The sequence below is a fragment of the Neoarius graeffei genome, chromosome 14 (assembly GCF_027579695.1).
Source record: "Neoarius graeffei isolate fNeoGra1 chromosome 14, fNeoGra1.pri, whole genome shotgun sequence".
Lineage (NCBI taxonomy): Eukaryota > Metazoa > Chordata > Actinopteri > Siluriformes > Ariidae > Neoarius > Neoarius graeffei.
Window position 1 is genome coordinate 27,142,013 of NC_083582.1, and position 22,222 is coordinate 27,164,234.

The window sequence follows — 22,222 nt, forward strand, 5'->3', positions numbered from 1 at the left end:
GTATGGCCAGTTGCTTTTTGTTTTGGCCTAATTATAATGTCTTTAAATACTCAGCTGCAGGTCAAAATAAAAAAAAAGGTTAATTGTAATCAGTGGTTGAACGTGTCTTTCTTAAAAGCTACAACATGAACACAAGCAAGAAGAACCTACAAAAAACTGAAGAAATTCTAATTGGAGCAACTCAATTTTTTTAAATGGTTGCTACTTAAAAGGTTTTGTACATTATTTTAGTTATTAACTAGACAACAGGTAAAATTACTTTAAAATAATATGATAAAGCTAGTTGTAGCAACATAATTTTTATGAGTTATCAACTTAAAAACTTGCCTTTAGTCTAACAGCTATTAAGTAAAGAGTAATCAAAATAATCTTTGACTGAAGGGGAAAAGCTAATTCCCCCAAAGTTATGAAGTTTGTTGATTCAATGTAATTTCAAACAATGTTGTCATAACTCAAAAAGACTAATGCAGACTGTTGCGTTGATTTTTTGTTGAGCCTAAACATTTATTTTTAGTGTGTATGTTTTCTTTGTTTTATTTTGTTAACCGGAGCACCTGGAGGAAGCTCACACAGGTACGAAGAGAACATGCAAACTCCACACAGAAAGGCCCCAGCTGGCTGCTAAGTTTGAACCCAGAACCTTCTTGTGGTGACAGTGACCCATGCCTATTGACTGATAACTCAAAGATTCCACTGTACTACTTGTTTCTATGATGTATACAACTGACCGTACTCCTTACAGGCTCTTTAAAAATGCATTTATGTTTTATTACAGTTTACAGAGTAAAAAGAAGTGGTGTTCTTATTTCCATTATCTCCACTCATTTTTATCAAATCGTAGAAATCTGATATCTGATACTATGGCCCTTGTGGCAGCGGGGTCATGGTCAAGCATCGGTCTGTGACTGGAGGGCGGAGTCAGGGAAGGTAAGTGGCAGAATCACTACACCTGATGTCAATTAACCTGTGTTTGTGTGTCTTCCCAGCGACCACGCCCGATATAAGGAGAGAGACAGCAGAGGAAGAGAGCTCTCTCCTCAACCAGATGACTTGTGTGTGTGTGACGTACCTGTGATGGCGCCAGTGTTTCCGGCTTGCCGTCCACTGCTGTCAGCGTTGGCCTCTGTTTGTGCGTCTCTTCATCTGCTCATGCTCCTGCTCTTTGTTATCGCTGACAATGCATTTGCTCTACGGATATACGATCGCCAAACTCTGCTTGACATCCGATGGTCTACCGAGAGGTTGGCTTTTCATGAATTGGGCAGAAAGACCTTTCATTCCCCTCCATTCCTCTCGGATATACCTGCATACCTCCTGCGCGCTCCTGCACTGCCAAGCCATAAGCGCAAACGCCGCCGGGGAAAGCGCAGCGGTCTCCTGGTAAAACTCAAGATCTATGGCCGGTCACGATCATCGAGAACACCTCATCAGGCTCTGTCCGTGCCCGGACCGGATTACTGCAGTTTCCAAACCCGCTGTTGCTTGGAACCTGTGCGGTCATGGCTGCAGCCCGTTGTTGGACCAGTAGACTACCATCCCTGGCTCCTGCGCTCACTCCGACCCCGGAAAGGAGGGATTAACCTCGGTAACATTCGGCCCCTTGGTCGGGCACCCCGGAAGGCATGTGGCTCGATTTCAGCCAAGATTGCCTTGGTCAATGCAAGATCGATTGTCAACAAGACTTTCATATTGAATGACGTTTTTAGAACTCATGGACTGGATCTGCTTTGCGTAACGGAGACGTGGCTGAATGTGGGTGAGTCTGCCCCTTTCACTGAACTGCTGCTGCCTGATTGCACGTGTTTTAGTTCACCTAGGACTACAGGAAGAGGTGGAGGCGTAGCCTCTGTGTTTAAAAACAGCCTGAAATATACGCAAACATCAGTCCAGAATTTCTCTAGTTTTGAGCTAACGGCATTTGAACTCAAGCACTCTCAGCCAGTTTTTTGTGCTGTGATCTATCGGCCACCGAACTACAATAAGGACTTTATCAGTGACTTTTCCAATTTCCTGTCAGAAATTTTGCCAAAGTATGATCAAGTTCTAATAGTGGGTGACTTTAACATACATGTATGCTGTCCATCAAAGCAAATGGTTAATGACTTTCTGAACGTTATTGATTTGTTTGGTCTTATACAGTCTGTGACTGAATACACTCAAGTGCACGGTCACACATTAGATTTGATACTCTCCTGTGGGTTATCTGTGTGCAACATTAATATGTGCGATGCTGTCTTTTCTGACCATAGGCCTGTATTATTTGATGTCTCCCTCTCTTGTGAAGCTGAGCGTTGTGCCCCCGTGCGCTACCGCCACATTTTAAATTCCACCACTGCTGCTCGGTTCTCGGCGGCTTTTTCTCCTGCCGCTGATAATCTTACAGAACACTCAAGTCCAGATAACCTAATCCACTCATTTAACTCTGCTTGTCTCAACATTCTCGATGCAATAGCTCCAGTCAAAAAACTGCGGCCAAGAAATAAAATAGAGCCCTGGTTAAATGATGTTACTTGCGCGTGCAGACGGGAATGCAGAATAGCTGAACGCAAGTGGAAAAAAGATAAGCTGCAAATTTCTTTTGATATCTTACAAAGCAGCTGGGTCAAATATCAAAGAGTTGTCAAAAGTGAGAAAACAAAATATTTCTCTAATGTCGTCCAACAGAACAGCAACAATCCACGCACGTTATTCAAAACTATTGAGAGTGCCTTAACTGCACCTCAACCTACCGGGAGTGATGCTACTCCCTTAAGATGTGAAGGATTTTTACATTATTTTGTGGAAAAGATCTCTAATATCAGATCTATTATATCTCCTCCCTATGCTGATCCGTCCTCCTCTGTTACATGCCACAAGGTGTTTAGTGAATTTGAACCTGTGTCTCTCTCTCTCCTCCTGGAAACCATTGGGCAGCTGAAATCCACACCTGGGCCCACAGACACTATTCCTCCCCGTCTCATTAAAGACACTATTGACACTACTGGAGCCAGTATTTTAGCCATAATAAACTCCAGTCTTACATCAGGCATTGTGCCCATGCACTTTAAGCATGCTGTTGTGCAGCCTTTAATTAAGAAGCCAAACCTGGATACCTCAGTCTTCTCTAATTACAGGCCTATATCTAAGCTCCCATTTCTATCTAAACTGTTGGAAAAAATTTTATTTAAACAGCTTCAATCTCATTTAGATGCAAATAATCTTCTAGAGCCTTTTCAATCTGGTTTTAAAGCTCGGCATAGCACAGAGTCAGCACTCCTTAAAGTCTTTAATGATTTGCTGCAAATTACTGATAGTGGTGATTTTGTGATTCTGGTACTCCTTGACCTTACAGCTGCATTTGACACAGTAGATCATAGCATCCTTATTGATCGCTTAGAACAGTGGGTTGGCTTAAAGGGAACAGCCCTGGAATGGTTCAAGTCGTATCTTGTTGACAGAAGTTTTTCTGTCAGCATTGGAGAACACACCTCTTCCTCTGCACCCCTCCCCTATGGGGTCCCCCAGGGGTCAATTCTTGGCCCTATCCTCTTCTCCCTCTACCTTTTGCCATTAGGTTCCATTTTAAAGAAATATAACATCTTTCATTGTTATGCTGACAATACCCAGATTTATATGCCACTGAAGCCCACTAACCCCCAGTCAGTTTCTAAGCTCATTGATTGTCTTGAGGACATTAAAGCCTGGATGTCCTTGAATTTTTTAAGTTTAAATGAAAACAAAACTGAGGTTTTGCTCTGCAAACCCAGCAAGGCCTGCAAAAATAACTTGGACCTTGGCCTTCTGAGTCTTTTTGTCAAAGATTCAGTAAGAAATCTAGGTGTAATTTTTGACTCAGACTTCAAAATGGAGAAACAAATAAATACTGTTGTCAAATCTAGTTTCTTCCATTTAAGACTCCTATCAAAGGTCAAACCTTTTCTATCTCCTAGTAATCTGGAGACTGCTATACATGCTTTTATTACGTCCCGCCTTGATTACTGTAATGCTTTGTATGCTGGTCTTCCTCGTCAAGGCTCCAACTAGTTCAGAACGTTGCGGCACGGTTCCTGACCAGAACATGCAAGCGTGAGCACATCACACCTGTTCTGAAGGCTCTCCATTGGCTCCCTGTGCGTTTCAGGATACATTTTAAAATTCTGTTTGTTTTTAAGTCTCTGAAACATTTAGTCCCATCCTACATAGCAGACCTTCATCATCATACACCCTTGAGATCACTGAGGTCCTCTGACCAACTACTGCTAACTGTCCCACCCTCTAGACTAAAGAGTAGGGGGGATTGCGCTTTTGCAGTTATAGGCCCCAAACTATGGAATGAACTCCCACTGCATGTAAGGCTTGCCCCCTCAGTGCCCATCTTCAAGTCCCGCCTGAAAACACACTTTTTCTCCCTGGCGTTTGACTCTCTATGAGTGGTGTGATGTTATGTGACTTGGTATAGTGAAGATCCATGTCTGTTGTCCATGATTTGCTTTTAGGGTCTATGTGTGATCTTATGTCTCTGTCCTTTACCTGCTTTTTGGTCTTATATATGATTATGTATATTCACTTAATTCTTACTTATTTATCTATTTAATTACTGTTATCTTAGATGGACTGTACAGCACTTTGGTCAACTGTTTTTAAAGGGCTTTATAATAAACCTGAACTTGTGTGTGTATGTGTGTGTATGCGTGTGGCTGGGAGAGTGTGTTTGCGACTGAAAAGTGCAAATAAAGAGTTTTTGGAAATTCAGTTCTGGCCTGCCGTACTTCTGTGCTCCACCCACCCGTGCAAAGTTCTACAGCCCTATTCTTGTTAAGGGGTTTTTAACACATCTGTGATGTATATTGGGATGTTACTGTTAATTATATATAAAATAAAGAAAACTGAAACTCTGACCTTCAAAAAATGAATACATGCTCATAATGTTAGCCATACCCCTTAGCTTCAGATCTCCTCCCATATCCCCACACTATAAAAAATCTTGCATTCCAAACCACATTCACAACCTTGTGAGTGGACTTCAGCAACCAGAGGAAAAGGTGAATATAACTAATTTGTTTAATGTTTAAAGATAATTTCTGAATAGTTGATTTCTTACATGTAAGCAATGGAAAGACCATCCGCTAAGCCATATACAAACTTGTGTGCACAACAGTGACATTATTTTCATTTTTAAACCTTTATTTTACCATGAATTATCCCATTAAGTTTGACTGGCATCCTAAAAAAGAGGCTGTTGTTACAATCACCTGGCTCAAGGGCAATGTAACAAAAGGAAACCACACGCAGACAAAAAAACATTTAGAATATTTATTAAATAAAGAATAAAGTAACATGTATGCAAGATCAGTTGTGTGTACATGTTGCAAAGAATGTCTAAGGGTGTTTAAACTAATGCAAAATCGGCCAAAGGAGGAAGGGGAGGCCCTGCCAGAATGGACCACTGGTCTTTTTATACCCTGTCTAATTATAGACGCGCACCTGCGCTAGATCACCTAGTTGGACAGGGAAATAGGTTAACCAGGTAGGCGGAGCTACCAACAATAAGCAGAGCATCACACCCTCTCCCTTAAAACAGAGGCCCACTAATCTACACAATTACACCAAAAAACAAGCTAAACACAAAATAGATACAAATGGGCCTTACAAAAAACACTATATTCCACAACAAAATGTACACCATTTTCCAACAATAATACAGCCATACAATAAATGCATCCTCAAATGTATAGCCATACCCACGTACACCATCTCCCCCTGCAACCACCCCCAGTGTCCTGAACTTCAGCAACACCGGTGCCTGGGAAGCAATTTAAGAAGAACAGAGCACGGGAAAAAGCAGAAGAGTGTGAGACTGTCAGCACATGACTACAACTCACCACCCGGGGTGCGCGACAAAGCATCTGCCACTACATTATCCACACCCCAGATGTGTCGGATAACCAGACTATAAGGCTGCAAAAGCAGGGCCCACCTCATCAGACGCTGGTTTGGGCACTGCAAAGAGTGTAAAAAGGTTAGTGGGTTGTGGTCCGAATATACTACCACTGAATGTGACCCACCCCCAACATAGACATCAAAGTATTGCAGAGCCCACACCAGTGCCAGGGCCTCCTTCTCAATTGTCGAATACAAAAGTTGGTGTTTATTAAATTTTCGCGAAAAGTAACTGACAGGCCTACCCACACCCTGGTCATCCTCCTGCAAGAGTACAGCACCTGCACCAACATTGCTGGCATCCACCTGCAATTGAAAAGGCTTGTCCGGCCCCGGGCCAGCCAACACTGGTGCGGTGCTCAGCAACATCTTCATCTGCTCAAAAGCCTCTTGACAGGAAGGGGACCAGGTAAAAGGGACTTTGTCCTTCAGTAGGTCAGTAAGGGGAGACACAACAATAGAAAAATTAGAACAAAACCCCCTATAACAACCTACCATTCCCAAGAACTGCCTCAACTCCTTTTTGGTACTAGGAGGAGGAAATTTATCGATGGGCAACACTTTTTCTCTCACAGGTCTCACCTGCCCCTGCCCCACAACCTTCCTAAGATATACAACTGTTGCCCTTGCAAACTCGCATTTTGCCAAATTTACAGTTAGATTTGCTTCAACCAAGCGAGTGAACAAGGCACGAATCTGACTGATATGCTGTTCCCAAGTGTCAGCTGCCACGATACAATCATCCAAGTACACACCGCAACCATCTAGACCTACAATAACAATTCATGAGTCTTTGGAAGGTAGATGGTACATTCCTAAGACAAAAACTCATGACATTATACGAATATAGGCCAGATGGTGTCACAAAAGCTGAGATCTCCTGAGCCCTAGGTGTTAAAGGTACCTGATAGTAACCTTTCAGGAGGTCTAATTTGGTGACGTATCGAGCAGAACCAACAAGATCAATACAGTCGTCAATCCTGGGGAGTGGAAAGGAGTCAGGTTTAGTTACCATGTTTAATTTACAATAATCAGTACAGAAACGAAACGTACCGTCTGGTTTTCCTACTAAAAGACACGGCGACGCCCAACTGGAATATGAGGGTTTTGCCAAACCGTTATCCAGGAGGTATGTTACCTCTGCGTCCATAAACCTCTTTTTATCTGGTGAGATGCGATAAAAGTGTTGCCTGATGGGCTTAATATCACCAACTAATTCAATGTCATGCTGTATCCAATGTGTGCATGTAGGTGTATCATGAAACAATGAGGGAAAAGACAAAATGACAGATTTCAGTTCTTCACGCTGTTCAGAAGACATGTGGATCAAAAAAAGCATCCAAACCTTTCAACATTTGGGAGTTTTTAAGTCTAGGCAATAGCACAGAATCGTCGGGAGCGCCCTCATCCTCCCCAGCTACCACCTGAGGAGACTCGCAACGCAACCCGTCTGCAATCAACGCAGATGAAACCTTACCATCAGATACCTCCGATTTCACACCCTGAGTGTAATACGGTTTTAACATGTTAATGTGGCAAAGCTGCAAAGATTTTTTTCGATCTGGCGTTGCCACCAAATAATCCAGCTCGGTGACCTGCCGAACAACGGAATAAGGACCAGAAAAACGTGCTTTAAAAGGTGAGCCCTGTAACGGCAACAGCGCCAGCACTTTATCACCAGGGCTGAAACCGCACTCCACCGCAGCACGATCAAACAACCTTTTCATTTTGCCCTGCGCTTTGGACAAATTTTTATTTGCCAGCTCACATGACAAACAGTTTTCGTCGGAAACCTTGGACATACTCAAGTAAATTAACTGGAGGCTCAGCCTCATTAACACAATCTTTCAAAACAGAAAGGGGACCCCGAACTTTGTGTCCAAAAACTAACTCATTAGGACTGAAACCCGTGCTTTCTTGAGTGACCTCCCTGGCTGCCAGCATCAGCCAGGGAAGGCCCTCCTCCCAGTCACGATCCAGCTCCAAACAATAGGTGCGCAATAATGACTTCAAGGTGGAATGAAACCGCTCGAGTGCGCCTTGACTTTGGGGATGATACGCACTACTCAAACTATGTTTCATGTGTAATTCCTTCAACACCTGTGCAAACATGTTCAAGGTAAAGTTACTCCCTCTGTCACTTTGAATACCTTTAGGAATACCAAAGATAGAAATGAATTGTGCTAGTGCTTTTACAATCAACCTGGTGGTAATGGATCTCAACAGGGAGGCTGCGGGATAACGTGTAGTCAGGCACATTACAGTCAACAGATCAGCGGAGCCACTTTTCAATGGAGGTAATGGGCCGACACAATCAATTAGCAAATGCTCAAAAGGGCGACCCACTGCCGGAATCGGATGGAGGGGTGCGGGCTTAATGCCCTGATTTGGCTTACCCGCTATCTGACAAATGTGGCAGACTTTAATAAATGCAGCGACATCCTTCTTCATACGATGCCAATAAAAATGCTGCAATAACCGGTTATAGGTCTTGCGAACACCAAAATGGCCAGCTACATCCCCATGAGCAGTCTTCAACACTACAGTTTTAAGAGAGTCAGGTACCACAATTTGGATAATATCCACCTCTAACTCCCCATCGTGCTGCACCCATTTACGCACCAGTATGCCATCTTGCATAAAGTACCCAAGGTCTGCATTTTTCATATAGTCAGATGGCAAAGCACTTGCAATTAACTCTAAGATACTCATCTTTGTTCTGAGCTGCAATCAACTCGTCACGAGTTAAACAATCAGGTAAGACAGGCAACTTTTTAACAGTATGCATATCGACCAAACCCAGTGACATATCCACCCCAGTGGCAGCTGCTGGTTTTTAAAACAGGGGAAGCCCATTTTACGCATTCATCGTAAAACCTGTAGGCCAGATATCAAAGCATAAAAAGGTGTGCCCCATTAGCATAGTGAACTAGACAACCCTACCTAGTGGCAGAAAGTATTTTTGCTTGTACATTTCATGTTATAGTCTGGCTTGCCAGGCTAGTGCCTCATATCCTTAATCAAAAATATCAAACATCCAAAAATCACTGGCTATTCAACAAAGAGCCTTGAACATCATACCCTGATATGCAACAGAGTCTTTAACACAACACCCAGCTGTGCAACACATCCTTGAACATCTTCTGCAACACAGTCTGGAAATTCATAACCAGGTAGGCTATGCAACACACAGAACCTTGATTATACCCAGGTATAACCTATAACACAGAGCCCACCATTCCCTTAACATTACTGAACAATATACACACTTCAGATTCATGAACATGAACACTACACAAATTCTGCCCTCCGCTCCTTTTCCAGAAAATGGTCTGTGACCCTGTCATACCAGCTGGTTGTGCTTTCCAGATACTTCACCAATTTCTGTTAGCAGCTAGCACTGCAGATCCCAATAAGGCTCAAGCTAGCCTACAACCAGATTGAACTACAAATGAAATAAACGAGTGAATTCACGAATGATCAAACTGATAGAATGGATGAAAGTTAACAGAGCACAACGAGTAATATTTACATTTATTTACAGAGTAATGTACAGAGACATCAATGAGAAGAACCGTTTATATGAAAAATTCGGACAGCACTTTGGCACACGACTACACTTTCTCGACATCCGCTAGGGACTGACTGATCATGCTTCCATGTTCCTCGCCGAAGTACCACCCTCCTCATGTCTTTCAAACACTACCTCCAATAATCCTTTATCAGCCCGGCTTCTTGTCCCTCCCACCGTCTCGTTTAGTCCCAGAGAAGCCCGGCTTCCCTGGAAGTGACGATTTTGTTGATTTTAACCAATAACTAGCCGAAATTGGCTGTTCAGAGCCATCTCGTAGACTGCAACGGATACCCGGCTGCCAATCAGTGTTGCCAGATACTGCTGACGTTTTCCATCCCAAAATATGTTCAAAACCAGCCAAAATGCACTTAAAACCGCCTAATCTGGCAACACTGCTGCCAGTCCATAGAGCCAATTGAAATAAGAAAGGTTACAGCCTGGCAGCAAAGGTGATTCTCGTAGCGAACTGCAAGTTCATCAGACATCACTCAAATAAGTTACAGGATAGTTATGAACATAAATACAATCTTGGGCATATATTATGTTATGCAAGTTATTGTTTTAATGAGAATTCAACGTCGTAGACGCTGCATTTTGGGGAGAGTATTTTAGGGGAAGCTCGGTTTCCCTTGTTGTCTGAGAAATCGCCCCTGATCCACCCCCTGTGCGCGACTTTTCACCCTTGTTACAGCGCACGCACTAAAGACATCAGGGAAATCTACAGCGCAGTCATGCTCCTCTGTTCCAACAGGAACGGCAGCCACTACTGGCGGAGGTGGAACAGGCCACACTCGTCCACCAGCCAAGTTGTTTCCCAAAATTACATCCACCCCCTCTACAGGTAACGATGGATGCACGGCAACAACTACTTCACCCTGTACCAGATCTGAATGCAACACTGCCTTATGCAGAGGGATCGATAAAGTAGTCATGCCAATCCCCCGAATCAAAACAAATTTCCCCGTGCTGGAGCTACAAGAAAAAGGCAAAGCAGACTGCTTACCCTAGTAACAATTTTATGTTCCCAGAACGTTCTGGGCACGTACGCCTTTGGTTGCCTATACGGTGCATATACGTTAGGTTTGGTTGCCACTTGGTTGCCATGGAAAGTTTTTCTGGCGTTGCCCAAACGTTTCCTGTTGGTTACAACAACAACCTTCCCCTGCCCTTCCCCTAACCTTGCTGGTTGCATGTTTGGTTCCCTGAATGTTAGCCTAACGTCCCCCTGACGTTGTAGAATGTTATGTTTTGGTTAGATTTTGCTTTCAACTAATTAGCAACATCAACACAACTGCTAGCATATCTACATGAGAAAACTCAGTGATGAATGAACAGACAAATTTGGCAGGTCTTGAAAGTTTAATGAGAAAATATCAATAACAAATTTGAATAAAAAAAATGTTTGAAAATAAAAAATAAAATAGAAAAGTTTCTGAAAGTGTAACAGTGCATTCAATAAAACAATCATATATACAAAACAGAATAAAATAGAAAAGTTTCTGAAACGGTGCATTCAATAAAACACATTCAAAACAGAATAAAATAGAAATAACAGTTTTTTAAAGTGTAACTGTGCATTCAATAACAAACAAAATAGAATAAAAAAAAATCACTTCACAAAAAATAGAATAAAAATCACTGTTCACAATTCAATTGTCCATCCGTTGCTGCTGACCAGCTGATCTGAAAAGAAAAAGGAACAAAATGTTCTTGTTTTTAAACAATGAGCACATGTCCACAAAAGCATGATAAACCACCCTACTACCAACCACGAAATTTCTGTGATTGCACCAAATTAGAGAGCAGAAGTATACCGTCTGTGTGGTGCAAATTTTAGAGTCTGCCCAAGGCATTCCTCCACTTCAGCTTCCGTATGGCCAGGAAATTTTTTGACACATGCAGCTAGAAGGCAAAATAAAGGAAAGTTACACATCAAAACCTAGTCAGTCAAGCATGGCATAAAAGTGATGTGATCAATATATAAACACTTACCCTTTATAATCTTGCACAGAATGAGGTCATCAAAGGACATTTTGGCCCGTCTGCCCCGCAAGCTGTACTGGGCGAGTACCTCATTATTTGCCGCTCGGCGTAGCATACGGTGAATGGCTGCCCCTAAACCTGCCCCTCTGACAGTTTCAAGAAAATGTTGCTGTAAAAAAATAATTATACAATGAAAATTACTGTAGCGAGCTTATTCGATAGATAGCTAGCTAGCTAGCTAGCTAAAATTACCATCTTGTTCCTCTTGTCTGGTTGTTCCAGACTCCTATCCAACTCCAGCAGCTCCATCACCATGCTGCATGGTTTAGCCAACACCACATCATCTTGCTGGAGTTGAGGCGTGTGTGTCGGGGCGTTGGTCTCCACCAATGACTCGATCTTGTCAAACCTAGCCTCGAGCCTCCGCATCAAGCGACTCATGTGGGCCTCTGTGACTATGGGGACAAATGTGATGGAAGTTGTAATTTATAATGTACTTTCCTGAGTGAGTGAACTAGTTAGTGTGTATAAAAGTACTTACTTCTCTCAAACATGGCTGCGATAGCCGAGACACCCTGTCCGTCATGAAGTGCCCGGCTGCTGGCTGAAGTTTTCAAAAAGAAAATATTAGTTTTCCTGTTCATGATTTTGTATTCCAACATCTGTAAATGGGAACTTGAAAGCAACTGTACCTTGAACAGAGTCAAAAGAGGTTTCCAGTGATTCTTGGAGGTGCCTGGTTGACTGAATTGGGTGTAGTGCCCGGCTGCTGGCTGAAGTTTTCAAAAAGAAAATGTTAGTTTTCCTGTTCATGACTTTGTATTCCAACATCTGTAAATGGGAACTTGAAAGCAACTGTACCTTGAACAGGGTCAACAGGACTTGGGCTAGGGTGGTGAGGACTGGCTCCAGTCCCAGCTGGTGTTGACCCTGAAAAGATGGTGCATATGGATGTTAAGTCATTTATTGGGGGGGGGGGGGGTGTCTTATACATGGTATTCGCAAAAGAAGAACCTATGATAATACATTAGACATTTACAAATAAATTGAAAAACACTTACATTGTGGTGGTAAGGGCATTGGGTCCTGCTGACCTGAAAAGAGCACACAAACATCAGATCAGTCATGTAATATACACCGGTTATTCATCATGAATGTTAGCTCCAAGCTATGAATGATGATTTGGGAACTGTTAACTTACACACAGGGCTTCCAGCCACAGTCCGAGTCTTGGGTTGCTTCTTGGTTGCTGCTACCACTGGAGCAGAATCATCTGGAAGGAAAGACCATACAATGTGCAATGTAAATTTCTTGTAAATTACTTGAAAATGAACACTGAATTGAGTAACTAATGTTGTCATTAGTGAAGAGAGCTTACCATCAGAGGATTCGGAGACAAACCTCCTTGGGCACTTACGCTGCCTTATTGCAAAAGTGTTCACATCATCCTCTGTCTCAACACTTGAGGACTCCATCAATTGCAAACACTTCTGTTCAGCTTTGGCGTATGAATCTATGGAAAATGACTTAGTCAGTAGCACAAAAAAAAAAGTGCTGCCATAGAGAGAACAATTCAGTATATTCTATGTAGTGCATAGCAGCGATAGCTCACCTGTTTCGTACCAGGTTTTCTTAACGGGATGTTTGGCCCAAGTTGTATTTGGTGCTCGGCACTTCACAACATGCAATCGCACATTGTGTGTCGTCCAGTAGCAGACCATGCTAAAAAAAAAAAAAAAATATATATATATATATATAGTGCGATTTGCTGGGGGGGATGGTGGGGATCATCCCCCCCTCTGGTTTTTATCTCTGCTGAAAAAAATCCTCGGGGACAACCCCGTCAATAAAACAAACAAACCAAAAAAAAAGTTGACATGACAGGCATGTTGTGACACAGTTTTCTATGGTCTACATTGCACTCACTTTCAAAATGACCTGAAGTGGCAGCTTTGACGTTCATGAACGTCTAGGGTTGCCAACCTTCCCGTATTGGGCGGGACATCCCATTTTTTGGGGTAATTTTAATTTGTCCCGTCAGGTACAGATCCTGCCCCTCACTCCAATGCTGTGGTGTAAATCGCGTAATTGCCGTGAGAAGCGCTATTACCGCGAGTCGCGGTCATCTGCGATTTAAAACCATTCACTGTTGCCATATCCTGAATTTTTAAGCTATACTGACAAAATAGGCATCAAATTAAACTAGAGCAGATGGTGCAGCCAGTGGATATACAGCCTAACTGTTCGATAAGGATAGCAGATAGCTTAAAAAAAAAAACCTTCCGAAACAGGATAGACCTCAGCCTATAGTAGGGGAGCTTTTCTGCCTCACTCCTGCCTTTGTGATGTCTTTCTCTCTTCTTCTTCTGCTATGAAGCATTGCAGAAGGTTCTTAGGGTTTTCAAATGGACAATTAAGCAAATATCAGGGTTTTACAGCTACAGCAAATACTTTTTCAGTTTGACATTGCCTTCATAAATATGGCCTGATGAATTATTTGGCCAAAGTTTAAAATAGAAAAATGAGACAATAATATTAGAATTGTTTGTTATTTTGCATTAAGTTACTTAAAAATATCCATTAATTGGTCTATTAATTTTTAAAAGCTCTATTTTAGAAATGAATTTGTAGTGGCCTACATTTGAAACCCTCACCTAAAGGCGAATCGGTACTGTAACTATTTTGGGGCGCTGGGGTGCATGTACAGGGCCTGTACCGGTACTTGTCTGCACCCGGAACAAAGTGTCCCTCATTTGGATATGAGAAAGTTGGCAACCCTACGAACATCCCCAGCAAATAGATATATTGTAGATAATCAGAGTGTGAACGTGGATTTAGCGCCATGAATCACATCCTGACTGATGAGCGCAACAGAATGAATGTATCCACACTGACAGCCTTCTTTTCCTCGCTGTCAATGGGCCAGACGTGCGTTCCTTCCCTGCTGAGAAATTCGCAGAAATGTGGATTAAAGAAGGGCGAAACGCGGCGGATAGCGCACCGACGGGAAAGCAGAAAAGGCCACATGAACTGCGCCATCAGAGCAAACTGTTCATTTAGTATTCATGTATTTTAGTGATTTTCGAGTCACTGTCCATTTAATCCGGAGGGAGAGAAACATCACAGCAACGCGACAAGCAATGCGAACTTTGTTGTGTTAGTGTTCGTGTATTTAGTCAGAGAGATAGGAAGATGAATTTACTATCTCTGGTTTAGTGTTCGTTTTCATTTAGTGTTATTCATTTGATATCATTGGATGTTATTGAGCTGTTAGCCTATTGTTACCTTAATTTTGTGACGTTTCATGATTAAAAAAAAAAAATCCCCCCCTTCTGGTTTTTTGACAAATCGCACCCTATATATATTTTTTATTATATATATATATATATATATATATATATATATATATATATATATATATATATTTGCTATCAAAAGTATATAGGCATATATGTAAGCATACATATTTGCTATGTATCGACAAAAAAAAAAAAAAAAGACTCGTACCTCAGAAGTGTGTCCAAGCCATGAAGATGGCACAACCTCAATAGCATTGTCTGTGAACTCATCTGTGAAAACAAAGGCATCATTAGCAACTTTCCTTGACCACAAACGTTTGAGACATATTTGCAAAACAGACGGAATTCTCCTTTAAGGTATAACCACAACCAGAAAGAAATCACAAATTACCTTTTCCAAAGTAGAGTACTTGAACAGAAGCAGGCTTCAGTACTTCCAACAGAGACGTTTGCTTCCAAATCCAAGTTCCGGGTAGTGACTTTACTACACGCACCTACGTCCTCTTATCCATCTGTCCAGCCAATGAGGAGTGTTCGTTTTGCATCACATGCCGTTGCGTCAGGCAACCTGACCAATCAACAACTTACAGTGGCTAGGTCTCGTTTCTTCCTGTAGACCCCATGGGAACAAATCCAATGGATAAGGGAATCTGAACTATAAAATAAGTTACTTATTTTATAGTTCAGATTCCCTTATCCATTGGATTTAATACATGATGATTATTAACTTTTATGACAACCCTTCACACCAACAAAGTGTTGTTTTTCAACAGACAGTAAAAGTTACGTTACGTTTTCTGTGCAACCTCTGAACTACAGTGCTTGTCTCGTGCTATATTCTAAACTCTAAGCAGTGTGGTTTGAGTGAGCTAGGCTAACAGAGTACTGCAGTAAACGTGTTGCTGATCTTTACAGCCTACAAAAGTAGGCCATCACATGAGGTTTTATCCACCAACATACTATATTTCGTCAAATAATACATGGGGAAATCCGTACTGCTGTTATGCCGCTGTTCTGAGGCACAAATACACAGACATTTTAACAGAGAACACCGTCACCTACACGACATGTATATCGATATGGGGTAATCATGCGTAACCTCGGTGCTATGGCGTTAGCCATGCTAAGGTATGCTACATAGCATTATATCAGCGTGCTAAATCACAACAAAGGTGAAAGAATTATGTACAAGTTCTTTGTCAGATGGGAGACTGGAAAAGACGTGTTTTAGAGATACCAACAACGATTCACTTCGTATAATGTGACCGGAGATGGTTGCACGCATAGCAGCTAACTGCTAGGTGAATACTATTCACATTTATACAGAATAAAATAACACATTACCTGATCGCACGTACTGTAAATCCAGATAACGTACACTGGCGCTGGTAGTTCTAAATCCAACAAGGAGACTCAGTGAAATTTTCAAATGGCTAAATAAAAGGGCTATCGTAGCATCCATTAAGTCCGCCATTTTGTTATTTGCCTTAGAGCTGTTTGAAAGCACAGAGAATTCTGGGTAATGTGCAGGATGATTATGCATCGAAGCTACCTAGCTGGACTTTTATTTTTAGAAAATAAGAGAAGAGAAGTGGATTTTTGTATTGCAGCAGATTTTGTTAGTGGTACAGGGTGGATTTGGTTGTTGTTGGGACAAAGTACAAATAAGTTGATCAATGGAGCTGGGTGTGAGTGAGTTGGGGCAACAATAGTACCAGAAGTATGTGCATGAGAAAATGTAGTTGGGGCAACAATAGGGATAATGTACCAGAAGTATGTGCATGAGAAAATGTAGGCATTATTGTAATGCAGCATGTTTTGAGGGCGAAATGTGTGACCACAACTTAAAGGTCAAACTTTTGTTGCTGCTCTGCCATATTATCAGGAGCCAATTTGCACCACACAAGACTGTGCACCAAGTCACAACGACCCATTGCCAAACCATGTTCACCCTCTTCATATGATATATGCTGCAGCCTGCTCATTACAGATCACTTGAATTCCACAAAAAACATCACCACTTACAATCCAAACAAATTTAGCCTACAAGTTTATTTCTGCAAATCAGCCACACTCTGCCCACATTGCACTAACTAGAAAAACATTTAACCTGTCCATTTTTGCTTTCACCATTCCCTTCTTGCCCAGTAAAATCTTTTACATTTAACACTCAAAATGCTTCCTTTCCTTCGTTCTTAATGGGGTCTCCTGGAATTGAATTGGAGTCACCTGAAATAACCAATAGAAGGAAAATACTGAAAATAAAAATGTTCAACTAATTATGTTATATATTACAAATAAAATGCTATATATCAGCTTTGAAAAGAAAACATCCACATAACTGAAGGCTAGGCTGCTGATCAAAATATAGAATGTGACACTGTGCAATCTCTATAAAATCTAAAAAAATGTGTATGGGGTCAAAATTGGTGATGTAAAAATGGGGTCCCAGGCCAAAAAAGGTTGGCAACCACTGCTTTAGACAGTCAAAACACATTACTCAGGAATGTACATGGGTTTGTCGCCTATTTTTGTGAAAATTTCCTTGCAATATATCTCACAACTCAACATAGACTAGCCTATTTATCTGGCCTAGTATGCACACATTTCTGTTGACCATATGGTGTTTTCAATGTGTGAGGGTTGGATTCCAAACCAAAATGGCATGACATAATGCATAACAAAAGGAAAGTTATATGTGACAGTTTACTATGGCAAAAAAAAAAAATAGGCTACAAGTACAAAAGAGGTTGAAATAAAAGATTAAAAGATAATTTAGCCAGCATCAGGAAAAGCAGATAGTATAGTTCTCAGAACAAAAAAACAACCAAACATAACGTTGTGTGGAGGTTATAGTGTAACCAAATGATAACGTTTCAGTTGGTTAGTTACCTCAACGTTTCGGGGACGTTTGGCTTCGTTAGGTTTATGCATAACCATGAGGAAACGTTCTCTAAATGTTAGTTGTTGGTTACGTTCTAACAAACCTTTAGAGAACCATAGGCTAACGGTACATTAACGTTCTGTGTTACTAGGGTAACAAACGTTTCAGAGGCTCCAGTATCATGTAATATTTTTACAGCTACCTTCTCCGAACCATTTGAAAGAGAAACAAACCCGTCCGTCAAAAATGGACCATAGTGGTCTTCCACCCATTCATTACCGGCATCATTCTCCACAGAAGGCGGAGCATCTGCCAGCGCACCAGATACCTCACCACCTGCGGACGCACTCCTACAAGACGAGACATCAATTTCAACTTCACAAGAAACAGAACGAGCAACAGGCACCGCACACATCGACGGTTTAGGGGAAACAGGGCGATTTTGATTTTTCTTCCTGTTACGCAACACAGGACATTCATTAATGACCAAACTCTAAACAGTAATGACATTTGTTCTGCGAATCCTTACCGCGACCTGACTGGTCCACCCTGGATAGAGGAGAACCGCCTTTGCCCCACTGATAACGACTTAATCTGTAATCAGAATTCTGTCCATACTCTTTTCTCTTGTGAATTAAAATAAACTCGTCTGCCAATGCAGCAGCATCTGCAGCCGTTTTTACCTTCTGTTCATTAATGTAGGTAGCCACCCGTTCAGGCACAATATTTTTAAATTGTTCCAACACTACAAGTTCACACAATTGTTCGAACGTTTTTACTTCTGCCGCTGCCAACCATCTATTAAAGAAACTGGTAAGTTCTCTCAACTTCCATGTGCGTTTGTCGCTCACCTTTTCTCCAGTTCCTGAAACGCTGTCTATACGCCTCGGGAACCAAGGCAAACGCACGTAACACAGCTTCCTTAACAGCAGCATAATCCTTGCGCTCAGATGCGGATAACGCTATGAATGCCTCCTGGGCTTTCCCCGTAAATACACTCTGCAATAGCAGAGTGCGCTCCGCATCGGTCCAGCCCCGCTCAACAGCGACATTCTCAAACAACAACAAAAAAATATCAGGGTCCCTTTCATTAAACTTGGGCAACAATTTGACATTTTGAGATAAATGTCCATGCCCAGCAAGCCGTTTCTCATGCTCAAGCTTCTGGGGCTCCAATTCATTTACTCGTTCATTCTGACGCAATTTTTCATACTCTAATTGCCTTTCCCGTTCACGTTCCTGCATCTGCAACAGCTCCCTTTGCTGCTCAAAAGTCAGCGCTGCAGAACGCTGCGGAGAACCCATTTTTAAGGGCATAGATGCGGCTGCCATGCCTGCACCCTCGGAAAACAGCTTAACCAATAAAATGCCCAACTCAATCAACTTATTTTTCACTGACTCTTTCAGTTCAGCTTTCCTAAGTGCCTTAGGCAGATCCAGATCCAATTTATATTCTTCAGCAGTCTTACACAACTCATCCTTACTCATTCTATCCAAATCATCCTCAGATAAGGTCCCACGGCTCTCAGACAACGACATGTTTAACAACAACAAATCCGATTTTACCAGGACGAAGTACAATATCAGTTACCAAAATACAATTACCAATAGCTATTATCACAAAAAAAAAAAAAAAAACAAGTAAAATTTGTGGAGTCCAAACGCACGGTGCAGGTAATCTCAGCATGCAACAGGAGAAACAAAACACACTTGAGCTGCCCCGCATCTACCTACAGGACAGAAAAAGAGGCCCTACTTATTTTAACCTAGTCTTCGTGTGCCCTCATACGATTGAACTGAAACAGTCCCCCCGCGTTCGACACACCAGAATAACAAAATAAAGGCAAAATAACAACCCGCGTTAAGCGCGCTTACCTGCGGCGGGGGTTCACGTTAGCTCTGGCGGATCTAAACCCGCCCTAATTACTCCAGTGCACAGAGACACCTGCAACCTGCTCTGACTTCCACCACAACAAAAATAGCGGCCCAAAAGTGTCCTCCCCTCTCCTTGGCGAACAAAAAACGCACCGAATCAAAACAAAATCTTAATATGCCACGCCAAAACAAAAATCTGCTCACGGCTTCCAATTAAAAATGCACTTCATCTAAAAAGGTAAGTACATCCCACGGATTTAAAGACACCTCCCGGACGAGCCTCTAATTATGTTACAATCACCTGGCTCAAGGGCAATGTAACATAAAAGGAAACCACACGCAGACAAAAAACGTTTAGAATATTTATTAAATAAAGAATAAAAACGTGTACGCAAGATCAGTTGTGTGTGTGTATGCTGCAAAGAATGTCTAAGGGTGTTCAAACTAACGCAAAATCGGCCAAAGGAGGAAGGGGAGGCCCTGCCAGAATGGACCACTGGTCTTTTTATACCCTGTCCAATTATAGACGCGCACCTGCGCTAGATCACCTAGTTGGACAGGGAAATAGGTTAACCAGGTAGGCGGAGCTACCAACAATAAGCAGAGCGTCACACTGTCCATATAGTATGGACAGTTGAGTAGAACTGCATAGTTGGACTAGATTTGTGCAGCATATTTAAAAGAGGAATGTCTGTATCTTATTCATAATGTGTCCACAGGGGCGCTTTATCAACACCCGTGGCCCAGGGGCTACTGGGTTTTTTGAGGCCCCTCATAGGCTACCTGTCAACCCTACCCTTACCGTTGGCCAGGAAAACACTCTTATTTTATTTGCAATACGTGTCACGCATTTACAGTATATAGAGCCTCTGATTTTCCGTTTAAAAAAAACAGCAAATTCCGTTTCGGAGGATAGTGAATTCTGTTTCAATTCCATTTCAGATAATTTGATATTTAACTTAGAAAATAAAATAAAATTTAAAAACTGTGACATTTAGCCCACTTTGTTATATGTTACAATAAAATTATATTTTATTTGATGTTTATATCTTTGATTTTGCTACAATTAATAACTCGTATGCTTTCGCAAATGCTTTTTTTGGCACTGAAAACTAGGTTTAAGATTATTTCAAGTACATTTTAACATATAAAGTTATTGTTTCAGGTATCTGGTGGTGGGGAGGCTTCTGCATAGCTTTGTTGTGGCTGTTTGAATGTTGCTAGCACCAGCCTCTTGTGCTCGAAATGTAGTTTATATTTAAAGAAGCCTACTTGACAGCCAGAGACCTCTGCCCTCTCCCCAAAGAACCAGCGTGGGCACGGTGCGCCAGCCTCGCGCCTCGGGACGTAATTCGCCCCGAGGCGCGCCGCGGGGCTCCGCGGGGCTCCGCTTAGGTTTCGTTTCTATCCAGGGCCCGCTAGCCCCGCGCCTCAGGACGAAGAGCCACGGTGCTCGGCTTTAGTTTCGTTTTCCCATCGGCGGCTCCAGCCCCACTTTGGACGCCCGTAGCTCGGGCAGGGGAGGTCCCAGCCTCCCCAAGCTTAGAATGTGTAGATTCCATTTCTGACAATAAATTCCGTTTCAGATGCATAATTCCGCGATTTCCGTCCATTTTCCGCGATCGCGGATTTTCAGTCCCTCTAAGTGTAAGCGCGTAATTAGCCTAGAAGCCTACGATAGGTTACGTTTGGCTCAGCGTAGCTGCGCAAGGCCCACGCTCACATCGCTCAACACATCCGACCACAGAGGGAGAGAAGAACGCGCGCATTATCATTACAGAGCCGGTTCTGATTATTACCACGGACAGGACAGTGATACTGCGTAACTTTCACGCAGTAAAAAAGTTAAAAAGTTAGAAAAAAGTTAAACATGATGAACACGGGCATACTGTTTTGAGCATACGATTTTTTAAAAAGAAACTAGCTACATCAAAGTCCTTCAATAAACCCATCCTTTAGCGCAAATGAGCTTAACCTAGTTCAAAGCATGACGCTAGCAGTAGCTGCATAAGGCAAAATCATGTGGGCCTTTTGTCAACAACAAGCCACGGTGGGCAAGCATTAATAATCAAGCGTCCTTACCTTAAAGCGTTGTCTTGACCACAGAACTTCTCAAGTATTTCACTTAAATCCACACGGGTTAACAACACACCCAACACAGCTAGCGAGAAATGTGGATATGCGCTAGCTTTGTATTGCTATTCCCCTCAGTATGCTTACTCTGTCTGCTGCCTGAACTGTGAAAATTATAGGCTACAATCTTTTCATCAATTTCTCACAAACGTAAAAAACAGTACCTTAATGTAATAATATGCTATCCGTTACCTCATAGCATATCTAGCCTAGCTACACATAGCCTAGCTGCTGGGACGGCTGATAACTGATAAGTAGCTGATATTCTGAACAGATTGGTGATCCTTACCTTAAAAAAGTCTGTGACTTTAGGCAACGATTCTATCATTACCTGCATCTCTCTCTTTTTTTCCTTTTATGCGCCCCGCTAACATGTGAACGCTTCATCTTTCAAAGCCTCTAAATTTGTGTCTCAGTAGTCTGCAGTCTTTGGCGCGCTTTCGTGCGTGACGTTACATTTTGTTACATTTTATTCTGGTACAGTTGTGGGTGTTCGTTTCGCGAACCACATCCACCATGTCTCTTACAGCAGGCTACTGTGCGCTCATTTATTTC

General features: G+C 42.1%; 1 protein-coding gene across 1 annotated transcript; it reads right to left on the minus strand.

Moving 5' to 3' along the window:
• Nucleotides 1-10,938: 10,938 nt before the first annotated feature.
• LOC132897523 (uncharacterized) lies at nucleotides 10,939-13,197 on the minus strand. Its single transcript, XM_060938788.1, has 11 exons — nucleotides 13,089-13,197; nucleotides 12,855-12,989; nucleotides 12,678-12,749; nucleotides 12,538-12,570; nucleotides 12,338-12,406; nucleotides 12,169-12,249; nucleotides 12,018-12,080; nucleotides 11,729-11,931; nucleotides 11,486-11,645; nucleotides 11,308-11,395; nucleotides 10,939-11,176 (listed from the first exon to the last, which is right to left on the minus strand). Exons 1-11 carry the CDS (start codon nucleotides 13,195-13,197, stop codon nucleotides 11,143-11,145), a joined length of 1,047 nt encoding a protein of 348 aa, XP_060794771.1. The 3' UTR covers nucleotides 10,939-11,142.
• Between the last annotated feature and the right edge of the window lie 9,025 nt (nucleotides 13,198-22,222).